This window comes from Salvia hispanica, chromosome 5 (assembly GCF_029641045.1).
Source record: "Salvia hispanica isolate PSC_SH4W2 chromosome 5, Shi_PSC_v1, whole genome shotgun sequence".
Lineage (NCBI taxonomy): Eukaryota > Viridiplantae > Streptophyta > Magnoliopsida > Lamiales > Lamiaceae > Salvia > Salvia hispanica.
Window position 1 is genome coordinate 4,320,995 of NC_142696.1, and position 10,706 is coordinate 4,331,700.

At 43.6% G+C, this 10,706-nt stretch overlaps 2 protein-coding genes across 4 annotated transcripts; both read right to left on the reverse strand.

Moving 5' to 3' along the window:
• Positions 1 to 405: 405 nt before the first annotated feature.
• Positions 406 to 3,420, reverse strand: LOC125191071 (ABC transporter I family member 1-like). 3 transcript variants are annotated; one of them, XR_007171030.2, is made up of 4 exons: positions 3,270 to 3,420; positions 2,963 to 3,181; positions 1,327 to 2,192; positions 406 to 835 (listed from the first exon to the last, which is right to left on the reverse strand). XR_007171030.2 is itself a non-coding variant. In XM_089058080.1 (3 exons), exon 3 carries the CDS (start codon positions 2,137 to 2,139, stop codon positions 1,450 to 1,452), a length of 690 nt encoding a protein of 229 aa, XP_088914206.1. In that variant the 5' UTR covers positions 2,140 to 2,192; positions 2,963 to 3,181; positions 3,270 to 3,420; the 3' UTR covers positions 1,273 to 1,449. The 3 variants fall into 3 exon arrangements, 1 of the variants encoding a protein (XP_088914206.1); XR_007171031.2 differs by lacking the exons at positions 2,963 to 3,181; positions 3,270 to 3,420 and having other exon boundaries at positions 1,327 to 1,941; positions 2,013 to 2,144; XM_089058080.1 differs by lacking the exon at positions 406 to 835 and having other exon boundaries at positions 1,273 to 2,192.
• A 5,564-nt stretch (positions 3,421 to 8,984) lies between these two features.
• On the reverse strand, positions 8,985 to 10,268 carry RBCX1 (Chaperonin-like RbcX protein). Its single transcript, XM_048087652.2, has 6 exons — positions 9,996 to 10,268; positions 9,825 to 9,919; positions 9,610 to 9,727; positions 9,509 to 9,525; positions 9,356 to 9,418; positions 8,985 to 9,283 (listed from the first exon to the last, which is right to left on the reverse strand). The coding sequence occupies exons 1-6, from the start codon at positions 10,138 to 10,140 to the stop codon at positions 9,212 to 9,214; spliced, it is 510 nt and encodes a 169-aa protein (XP_047943609.1). The 5' UTR covers positions 10,141 to 10,268; the 3' UTR covers positions 8,985 to 9,211.
• Positions 10,269 to 10,706: the final 438 nt, after the last annotated feature.

Here is a 10,706-nt window from a genome sequence, read left to right on the forward strand (position 1 = left end):
CTCCAACCAGAAATGTAAGCATCGGATTCGAGTAGTTGAAGTAGGAACCTGCAACTGCATGAATATATGCTTCTTTGTCATCTAATGGATGGCAATTCACCATGCTTTGTTATGTGTCCTATAGAAGTGTGTATCTATTTTGGGCTGCATTTGATAATAGTTTTTGTTGTTAGATTAGTTGGGCATTTGACAATAGATCATTATATATGATCATATGTTCGAAAATTGTTCATCCTATGAAATGTTTTTAGCAGTATTTATTTCTTTAAAATTAGTGGGCCCTGCAGGCAATCCCTACAATATTACTCGTATAAATGCTTTTGTTAATCATTAATGATAGTTCTAAAAAGAGGGAACTAGTCTCCTTTCTTGCAGATTTTAAGAAGCTCAGTAGACAAGCCGATCTCAATAACATCTCCCAACCAAACTTGAAGAATGTTGCAAACCAAATGCAGCAACAGTATGAAATAGTAATCGCACAATAACTTCATACATGCTTTGTATGGTCATTTTTATTTCCTAGCAGTAACTAATCTGCATCTTAATAACAATTCATACATTTTGAGACAGAGATCGGTCTTCAGCAGAGCACAGGTTCACTTTATTCATTTCCTTTCTTGCTAAAGACAGGAATATTGTGCCAATCTTGTTAGCACATTTCCATGTAGACAGCTCCACTATTAGAGATCGGCAACAGCAACGACAACGTCCTTAGTCATGATTATGACGAACAGTCTCAAACAGAACGAGATCCAAGTTCGAGTCATTTCATGGTGAACATAATGCCCTCATTTATATGCGAGAGTACAGACCGAATAGCTCTAGTTCCTGGGATCTGGAAATAACCAACATATTCTATTACAAAAGTTACCATGAACTATGTATAGAGTCAAAAAACCACAGAAAACTGAATGCAGCAGACCTGCTTAATGGGTTGGAAACAAAGAACTAGTGTTAGCAAAAAAATATTTTCAGCAACATGAGTGAGTGCAACATAATCTTAAAGGAATTTCATGAGAACTATGACGAGCGAAGACAAGTAGATCTACTTCCTTAGGCCTAAAATGATCATCGTCGCAAGGGATCTCATTCACTATATTAACGTGTAACTTAATTCAATCAATAACGAAGCATGGTGAAAGAAGCAAATGCTCGAGTGGAGTGAAAAGGCATAAGACAAGACTGACTGAAGGATAGGGATATGCAGTTTAATGGAATTGTGAGATTGCACACAAAACAATTAAGAACTTTTGCAGCTAAGAACATTAGGGGTGAATTTATAAGCTACCGCTGAGGCTAAATGTCATATGTTTAAATCTCACTCACCTGGTTTTCCAAGTAATGTTTATCAATCTTACGTAATTCACAGGCTATTGCACACGAACGTGAGTTTTTCACGAGCACAGCTACAGGTTTATGAACTAAAATAACATGCAAATCTTGCAAGTTTCAATCAGGTCCACCGCGATCGAGCATGTCGACTAAAGTCATCCTTCTGGGGAACCTTGGTGGCAACCTCAAAACCATGGGATCCTCCATTGCAATAGGAAGATGCGTGGCGCAAATGACAATCCCCCCTTTCTTCCTATGTTCGTGGATGATATACTCGAGCAACTTCACGCCTTCACCATCCAGCGCGACTGAAGGTTCATCAAGCAACCATATTGGCCTGTCCATAGCTAGTAACCTCGCAAGTTGCAGCCTTTTCCGCTGTCCCATGGACAGCATTCTTGCTTTCTCATTAACTAGCTTCCCCAGCCCCATAAGCTCTAGGGCAGGCAGTGAATTCCCTTCCTTTCCTTCGAGAAGCTCGAACCATAAAACATTGTCCAGGACTGTGAATTTATCCTTGATGCCATCTTTGAGTGCGAGCCAGTTCAGCTGAAGCTTGTACTGATGGAAAACACCTGATTTAGTGATGTCGTGGCCATTCCACAGCACCTGCCCAGCAGTTGGTTTGTTGAAGCCAGCTAACATGCGCAGCAAAGTAGTTTTTCCTGAGCCATTGGTACCTGATAGAACGAGAGCTGATCCATCGTGAACAGTAGCATTGACATGGCGGAGAATCTGTTGTGCATTTCTCATGCAAGAGACATTGTCAAGGACAAGCCGAGGAAGAGGAGTTTTCCTCAGCGTCATTAAAGATATATAGAGTTTGTGTTGAGCCAAGGGGGACTACCCGAGGGCTATAGCTGCCATGTAAAACCACAAAAAAAGTTAACTATTGACACTGAAAGTAAGAAAAACAAGTAAAATACGGAGTATGATAGATTCTCAAATTCGTTTCATAGATAATTTAGGGCTATAAAAAAATTTCCATCTGAACTTTTACGCATTTTTGCATTTTGCAATCTAAAGTAGTACTCTATTTTTCATCAATTTTTCATCTAGAAAAAAAGTAGTGGAATTCCATATTCATACAACAAGCTTTTAATTGATTCTGAAGCCTAGAAATGGTTGTCGTGTCTACAAAACTCCATCTTATTTGCAATTTTTCTCCTTAAGAAATGTTAAATGGAAAAGAGTAGAAACGCACACTCCAAATAGCAAAACTGCAAAATATTTTTTGTGCTATATATAATACAAAATGTAAAGATCTTGATGGCGTATAATCAAAAGGAAGACAATATCAGAGGCGGAAAACAAACTGAAATATTCACTTGTCAAATGAAGAAGAGGCATCAGAGACTCCCTTAAGCTTTATTAATATTGTTTGAGCATACATTCAAGTATAAATTATTTAGTCACAGTCTCACATGATTGAGTCATGACACAAATATTTACTCACAGTCTTATATGAAAGAGTTCATATGAATTCGGAATGCCATCTCCAGCGAAATCACAATTACTCAACCAACGTTTAAGGTAAAATTAGCAGCTGAGCCCTACCATCTCAAAAAATTGAAATTCTGACGAAATTGATGATGTATTTCCGAGTATTAGAAAACGAAACCATACGCACCTGGGTAGAAGAGGAGTAGGGGCGGGATGCAGAGAACAGAGTGGAAGAAGAGATGTTGCTGCCACTGGGGAACATTAGGGCCGATAGCAGCGGCGAGATCTGAGCGAGTCAATTCGCCGGCGGCAGATGGAGTGTGGGGAAGGCCGGCGCTGGACGCCCGGAAGGCTGACGCCGCCGATCTGCTAGGGCGAATCGCCGCTGATGCGCTTTTAGAAGTTGCTATCAAATTAAAGGAAAATATTGAAAGAAATGTGCAAAAAACAATGCAACTAACTGGTAAAAGTTCAACCGATGAAGGAAAATGTACCTCAAAAATCTGCAATCGGATTAAGATTAGATCCACGGATTAGGGTTCGTTCGGGTAATCACACAATTCATACAAAAAGTTTAAAGTTTAAAGTTTACATTAAGTTTCATTGTGTTTTAAATTTATACATTCCGTTTAAATATTTTGACACCAATTAGTTTTGTTCATTATCCAACTTTCTGCAAAATTATGGAGTATTTATTATTAAAGAATTAGAGAATTTATGTGATTCATCAGTCTAAGAGCATCCGCAATGGTTAATAGGTCAGCCATAGGCCAGCCATTCTCTCCTCTGCCACGTCAGCAACACTAAAAAAACCACCTGCCACGTCAGATTTAGGCCAGCCATAGGCCAGCCGCAATAAAAACAATTCAAAATATACTACATTTACGGAATTAAAATTGCGATATACGGAATTAAATTTACGACACATATACGGGAAAAATAATCCATTCCATTAAAAAAAAAGTACAAAGATTTAAAAAAAAAAGTACATGATTTTTTTTTTAAAAAAAAGGGCTTCAACACCCGAGCCCCGCCACTCTCTACTCCTCATCGCCGTCGCCGTCGCCCTCCTCGTGGCCGCCGCCGTCGCCGCCGCCGCTGCCGCCACCCGTGGTATCTGAGCCCACGTCGGAACCCCCCAGCCTCCTCGTCGCGATCTCTAAATCAGCACGCATGCTCTCGAGCATCTCGAAAAGAATCCTCTTCTCCGTGGGGTCAGTGGCGTTCTTCCACTCTCGGAAGACCTGTAACATCTGAGCCCGCGTTTGGTTACGCGAATGGAGAGTGTACTCGAGTGGGGCGGCTGGGAGGGCGGAGGACTGGACCTCGCGGGGCGATATGGGGGATCCGCCCCTCGCAGCCCGCTGCGCCCGCTTCTGTCCAACCGGGCGGGGGCGACCAGTAAATGAAGGAGGGGATGGAAACTCCTCAGCATCCGGGGGGAGGTCGTGGGATCCGCCGCTGCTGCCGCTGTAGTCGCCGCTATAGTTAAGTCGCTGCTTCTTCGGCCACCCAGCGTCGCACCCCGCCCGGAACTTCTCCGAGCCCTTCAGCAACAAGAAGCACTCCCAGAAGGTGAACTCCTTATACTTCCCCTCCAAGGGGAACTGACTCGCGGCTATCCTCCGGGCGTCGTCCTCAGTCTGCCCACTTTTGAGCTGACGGAGGGCGTTGGCGTACAAATTCGCAAAACGGCCCACTGCGGCCCTGATGCGCTCCCACCCCTTCCGGACCTCCTCGTTGCTGAAGTCCTTCCCGTGTGGGCAGTGGTTCTTATAGGCAGCCCTGATCTTCGCCCACATGTTGACGACCCGCTGGTTGTTCGCAACCAGTGGATCGTCGCACACCTCCAACCACCCCTTGGCCACCGCGGCGTACTCATCCTCCGTCCACTTCCTCCGGCCGGTGGCAGTGGGCTGCGATGACTCGCCGACCGCCTTGCCCTTCCCCTTCCCCCTCGTCTTCTTCCTCGGCGCGGCCGGCGTCGCTCGAACGGGAGTATCATCGTCCCCGAGATCGATCCTCATATCATGCAATGACAGAAGGTCATCGCCAGAGAACTGCGTCTCCACCGGGGTCGACGTGTGAGACGAAGCCGTCAAAAAATCAAGCGAGGGCCGATATACCGCGTCCCCTCCCGGTGACCCCTGCACCCCCCCCCCCCCGGCATCCCGGGATACATGCCGTGCAGCATCCCCCCCGGCATCCCCCCCTGCCACATCATCCCCATCATCTGCTGCTGCATCTGGGACATACCCCCCCACCCGGGCGCTGACTGCCCGCCGCTCCCCTGCCCGCCGCCCGGCATCCCCCACGGCATACCCCCCGGCATACCCCCCTGGTTCCCCCCCATCGCCCCCCCCGGCGCACCAGCCATCATCCCCATCATCTGATTCCAAGGGATGTTAAATCCCGGGCCCATCTGCCTCCATCCAGATCCCACGGGTACTGTGGGAGTCTGAGAGCCGCTCGTCGCCGGACTGGACTCGTTGTTGTGATCCATCACTCGATGATGCTCTTGAACAGAAAGTTAGAGAGAGAGAAAACTCGTTAAAACAAGTGGTGCAAATGAAAATGAAACGAAAATCGCGTTTATATATGATTTTAAAAAAAAAAAAAATCGAAAATCGGCGCTGGCCAATCGCTGGCCGATCGGGCCTCCACAATGGCGGCTCGCCGATCGGCTAGCGTTTCGGCCAGCGACGAGCGATCGGCGAGCCCACGCCGATCCGCTCGCCGATTTTGCGCTGGCCGATTGCAATGGTTCGGCTAGCCGATCGGCCAGCGCAAAGAATCGGCTAGCCGGTCGCTAGCCGACCATTGCGGATGCTCTAAAGAAGATGAACAGTCGGCCTCAATTCTTTCCGGCCATTGATCCACTCCGAAATTAATCTAGTGCATATCTCTCTTTCCTGTGCAATTGCTAGAATTTTGTTCATTGCTTCTTTTTTAACAACTAAATCCTCAAAATAGATTATGAGTTTAGTGAATAATAAGTTTGTTGTGTATCATATGGAGTACTTATTTTTGGTTGCATTTCTAAACTTGTGAATTTATATGTTCTTATTATTTTCTACAGATCGAAATTTTGATATGGAAGAAATTAATATGTTTGTCTTTCAAAATTTAATATACACACACTATTTCTCAATTGTTAAATTCCATCAAAGAGCTTTGAACTGATGGTGAAGAATGATACTTTTTGCTTAAAATATTCTCACATTGTAGTTAACAAATGCCGTTTGAAACTTTTAAATGAATGTACCAAATTAAAACTATAATCAAACTTTTTGTACTTATATAAACTTACAATATTTTGTATTAATTTAAAATATTGATGAAATATTTTGTATGAATTGTGTAATTATCCCGGATTCATTCCACGAAGTCGATCAATAGTTGAAATCAATCCACTCTCTCTAAAAAAAATTTTAATTCTAATAAAATTTAAAATGGGCCGAGCTGGACAATAAAATGGATTAGTGGGCCAGCCTGGGCATTGTATATTTTATCAGCCCAATATACTTTAGACCACCTGATTTATTTTCCTATTTAGAGCATTCACAGTGTCGGCTAGCCGATTCGCATCGCTAGCCGAACCATTGCAGTCGGCCAGCGACGAATCGGCGTAAAAATTGGCGTGGGCTAGCCGATTAGAGGGCGCTGGCCGATGCGTTGGCCGCTATTGTGGCGTGCCGATCGGCCAGCGCCAATTTTCATATTTTTTTTAAAAAAAAAATTTGAAAACCTATATATATGCAATTTTAGTTTAATTTTCATTTGCACCACTTGTTTTAACGAGTTTTCTCTCTCTCTAAATTTCTGTATAAGAGCAACATCGAGGGATGAGTAACGCGGGTGGTAGCGGTGGTGGTAGCGGTGGTAGTGGTGGGGATGCTGAGGAGTACGAACGGCAGATGAACGAGGCTATGGGGGCCTACATGAACCGCGAGATGGAGCGGTACATGCGAAAGGTGGAACAGCAGGCGGTACCTCGCCCTCCACCGGTTGTCCACCGCCGAGCAGTGATTGATCGGGATCACGTAGCTGCACATCAGCGGCTATATGACGACTACTTCGCTCCGGACCCGCGGTTTCCAGCAACCATGTTCAGGCGGCGTTTTAGAATGCGCATGGAGTTGTTTATGCGTATCGTTGACGCTTTGGAGCGTCGATATCTTTATTTCCGCTTCAGGCACGATGCGGCTAGCAAACCCGGCCACACCCCTATCCAAAAGTGCACAGCGGCAATCAGGCAGTTGGCCTACGGAGGCGCGGCAGACATGTGGGATGAGTACCTCCACATCGGTGAGACGACTTCTCTGCAATGTCTGAAGTTTTTCTGTCAGGGCGTGATTCAAATTTTCGGTGAGGAGTACCTTCGAAGCCCTACCCCCCAAGATTGTCACAATCTGATGCAGATGCACGAGGAGCAGCATGGGTTCCCCGGGATGTTAGGCAGCATAGATTGTATGCATTGGGAGTGGAAGAACTGTCCGACTGCCTGGAAGGGGGCCTACACGACCGGCTACAAGTCAAAGAATCCCACGATGATCCTCGAGGCCGTAGCTGATTACCGACTATGGATCTGGCATGCGTATTTTGGGGTAGCCGGGTCGAACAACGACCTCAACGTCCTCAACTCGTCGCCCCTCTTCAACGAGAAGTGTCAGGGCATCGGTCCAGCCATCTCATTTGTGGCCAACGGCAACCGGCATGATATAGGCTACTACTTGGCGGATGGGAAATACCCTAGGTGGCCCGTCTTTGTGAAGACGATCAGGCACGCGGCGGATGACAAGAAGGCCTACTTTGCGGAACGACATGAGTCGGCGCGTAAGGACGTGGAGCGCGCATTTGGTGTGCTCCAGTCTCGATGGGCGGCAATTAAGGGTCCAACGCGTTTGTGGGATGTCAAATGCGTTTCCCAAATAATGTACGCCTGCATTATCATGCACAACATGATCGTCGAAGACGAAGGCGTACAACTGACTAGTTGGGCCAATGACGATGAAGCCGGTCCAAGCCACGGAACGACCACCCTTAGCGTACGACATGGGGTACCTCTCGATGAAGTCGGCCGCCTCTAGGAATATGCCGACATGCGCCAAGTGGATGCTCATATTCAACTCAAAAAGGATATAATTGAAGAGTTGTGGGCATGGAAGACTGCACGGCGATAGTTTTTTTTCTTTATTATGTAATTTATTTTTTTAAATGAATGTAATTTTTTTAATGCAATTAATGAATTTTCCCGTATGTCTCGTAAATTTAATTCCGCAATTTAATCATAAATTTAATTCCGTAAATGTAGTTGTTTTTGAATTATTTTTATTGCAGTTGGCCTATGACTGGCCTAAATCTGATGTGGTAGGTGGATTTTTAGTGCTGCTGATGTAGCAGGGAGATAGAATGGCTGGCCTATGACTGGCCTATTTCTACTGTGAATTTAATTTGGTGGAACATATAATCAAATTCACAATCTTTTAGTAATTTTTGAAGTGTTAATGGTCTTATCGAGCCCAATGGGTCTACTAACAACTCATGGTCAAAACTCTCTATTGCTTTCCACATTATTTCCATTCCCTTATAAATAATGTGGCCCTAAAATTCTCATAATCTAAATTACTCCACTTCTTTTAGTTTCTAATGATAATTTAGAAAGAGATATTAATAGTTAGAAAGAGAGTATAAGGGAATGATCATTTTAACCACGAAAATGTAAACCAACCTTATTAAATGAAAATGTTTTATCAGCTCAGTTGCATTCATAATAAAAATATCGAACAAGTTCTGGGTCTGAGGCTGCGAGAACGGGCATGTGCATGGTGCTAGCCCCTGCCACCTCAGGTATGAGCCACGTCGGCCGAACTGCACTGCACATGCGCCAAAATTGGGCGCGTGTAGGCCTTAAGTGGACTAATGGTCTTGCTGCTGTTAGGCCCAATGGGCCAACTAACAACTCATAGTCAAACTCTCCATTGCATTCCACATCTATTCCATTCACTTGTTAATGATGTGGTCCTGAAAGAATTATCTCATTCCTGGAGTTGGACGATTTGGGCGTAGCATTTTTACTATGGATAATTTTTCCAAGTGTTCATACAAAGGTTATTTGGGCTCAAACAAGCAAACTAAATTGGCTTCTCTATCTTATCCATTTAGGCCTTTTGTATTTCATACGATAAGTTCAAGAGGATACCAATAAATTATCCAATCATAACACACATGCTCCTCATGAAGCATCTCCATTTGTTTTGAACTAATTATTATGTTACATTTTTCATCACGATTATACAAGTCATGTCATGAACTTCAATATTTTCATGTTTTCAACTATCAATAATCCGAATAGAATTTTGACTAAGCAGCAGCCTAACATTGAAGCACATGACAGAGAAACAAACACAAAAAATATACAAACATGGGATCTCACTTAGTTCTCACTTTTCATTGTCGTCTCCGATAAATAATCCCTCATCACTTTTGTATTACGATCTTCCACCATCTGCACCCACACACAATCAGATTTGCTATTTTAGGGGGAAAAATATTAGGTAATTAAGCATTTTTGGTTAACCTTTTGTGACAATCGTTGTAAATTGTCCCATTCGAAATCAGTTTTGCAATACGCGGATCGCACCTTTACAAACACAGCCGCAATCATAATTAGTTGACAAAATCACAGAAAACTACTATAATATCTCAATTAAGTTTGAGATTTGTGAGTGACCTCTAATATGCGCAAAGCTGCAAAGTAGAAACGAACAGAAATCATCAAAACAGGGTAGATTGATTGAGTGGTTAATTAAGCATAGATAATTGCATTTGTACCTAGAGCTTTGTGATTTGATGATTCCCGCATCAAATCAGCGCAAAACTTGTCCCCGTCGTCGACCGAGTGATTTTCCATGAATTTCATCATATCTGCATACGCCTCTTCGTTATAGCTCTGTACCGTCCACCGATTTAATAATGTCAATATAAATGAATCTCGCCCAAATCCTACTACATGTATAATTATATATAGAGAGAGAGATGGAGAAAACCTCAAGCTGCGCAATCACAATTCTAACGGCGACGTAGGTGAAGAAGTCGTGAAGGTGTTTTGCTGCTTTGGCTTCCGGCGAGGCTTCCCCAAACCCTAGGGCGTTAACGGAGGAATTTAAAATACGAAATTGAAAAACAATTTCATCGGAGATTGATGGATATTCACCCACCTGGGACGTACATCTTGTGACATTGGAGAGTTGTGGAGGCGGAGCGAGTAGACCATGGCCGGAGGGAAAGAGGAGGCCTGCTTGCGCCGCCCTGGGGTTTTGGCGGGAAAACGGACGGCGACGGTGGAATTCTGTGGGATGCCATCTCTCCGGTTTTGGGCTAGATTCGATTTTCGATCTGGTTTTTTAATTTTATTTTATTTTATTTTTATTTATTTATTTGAATTTGTATTATTATTGTGATTCAAGTGAGGTTGTAACTTGTAACTCTATCGTACACTTTGCAATTAGCAAGAGCTCATGGAATAAAATATCTATCCGAAATATCTTCGGCTGGTTAAGTGACCCACTGCATTATCTTTTCTGTATAATAAAGAGATGTAATAAATTTATCTTTCTTAGAATCAGATATTTTGCTTGTAAAGTCGCCAATTTAGGAATTTCCAATGGATCCACTCGTGAAATTTAGGAGCAATTTGTTTCATATGCATGTCATGTCGCATTCGTTTTTCCAGCTAAAGGGGTGACCGTAGTGGCCTAGTGTGTGACATAACAATTTATTAAAAAAAATTCCTAAAGGAATTATCCAGAACCATGGGTGATTTTTTGATAAATAGGGAGTATTTTGTAAAATTAAACTGTACGAGTAATTTTTTTTATACAATACTAAAAGAATGAAAGCATAACTAGTAGTCTAGTACTATTAGGAAT

Excerpts from the sequence above, each read along its gene's own strand:
- LOC125191071 (XM_089058080.1), bottom strand. The coding sequence starts at position 2,139 with ATGACGCTGAGGAAAACTCCTCTTCCTCGGCTTGTCCTTGACAATGTC.
- RBCX1 (XM_048087652.2), bottom strand. The coding sequence starts at position 10,140 with ATGGCATCCCACAGAATTCCACCGTCGCCGTCCGTTTTCCCGCCAAAA. Across the intron at positions 9,920-9,995 it reads TCACAAGATGTACGTCCCAG|GGTTTGGGGAAGCCTCGCCG; the intron begins GTGGGTGAATAT and ends TTAACGCCCTAG. Across the intron at positions 9,728-9,824 it reads TTGTGATTGCGCAGCTTGAG|AGCTATAACGAAGAGGCGTA; the intron begins GTTTTCTCCATC and ends TGGACGGTACAG.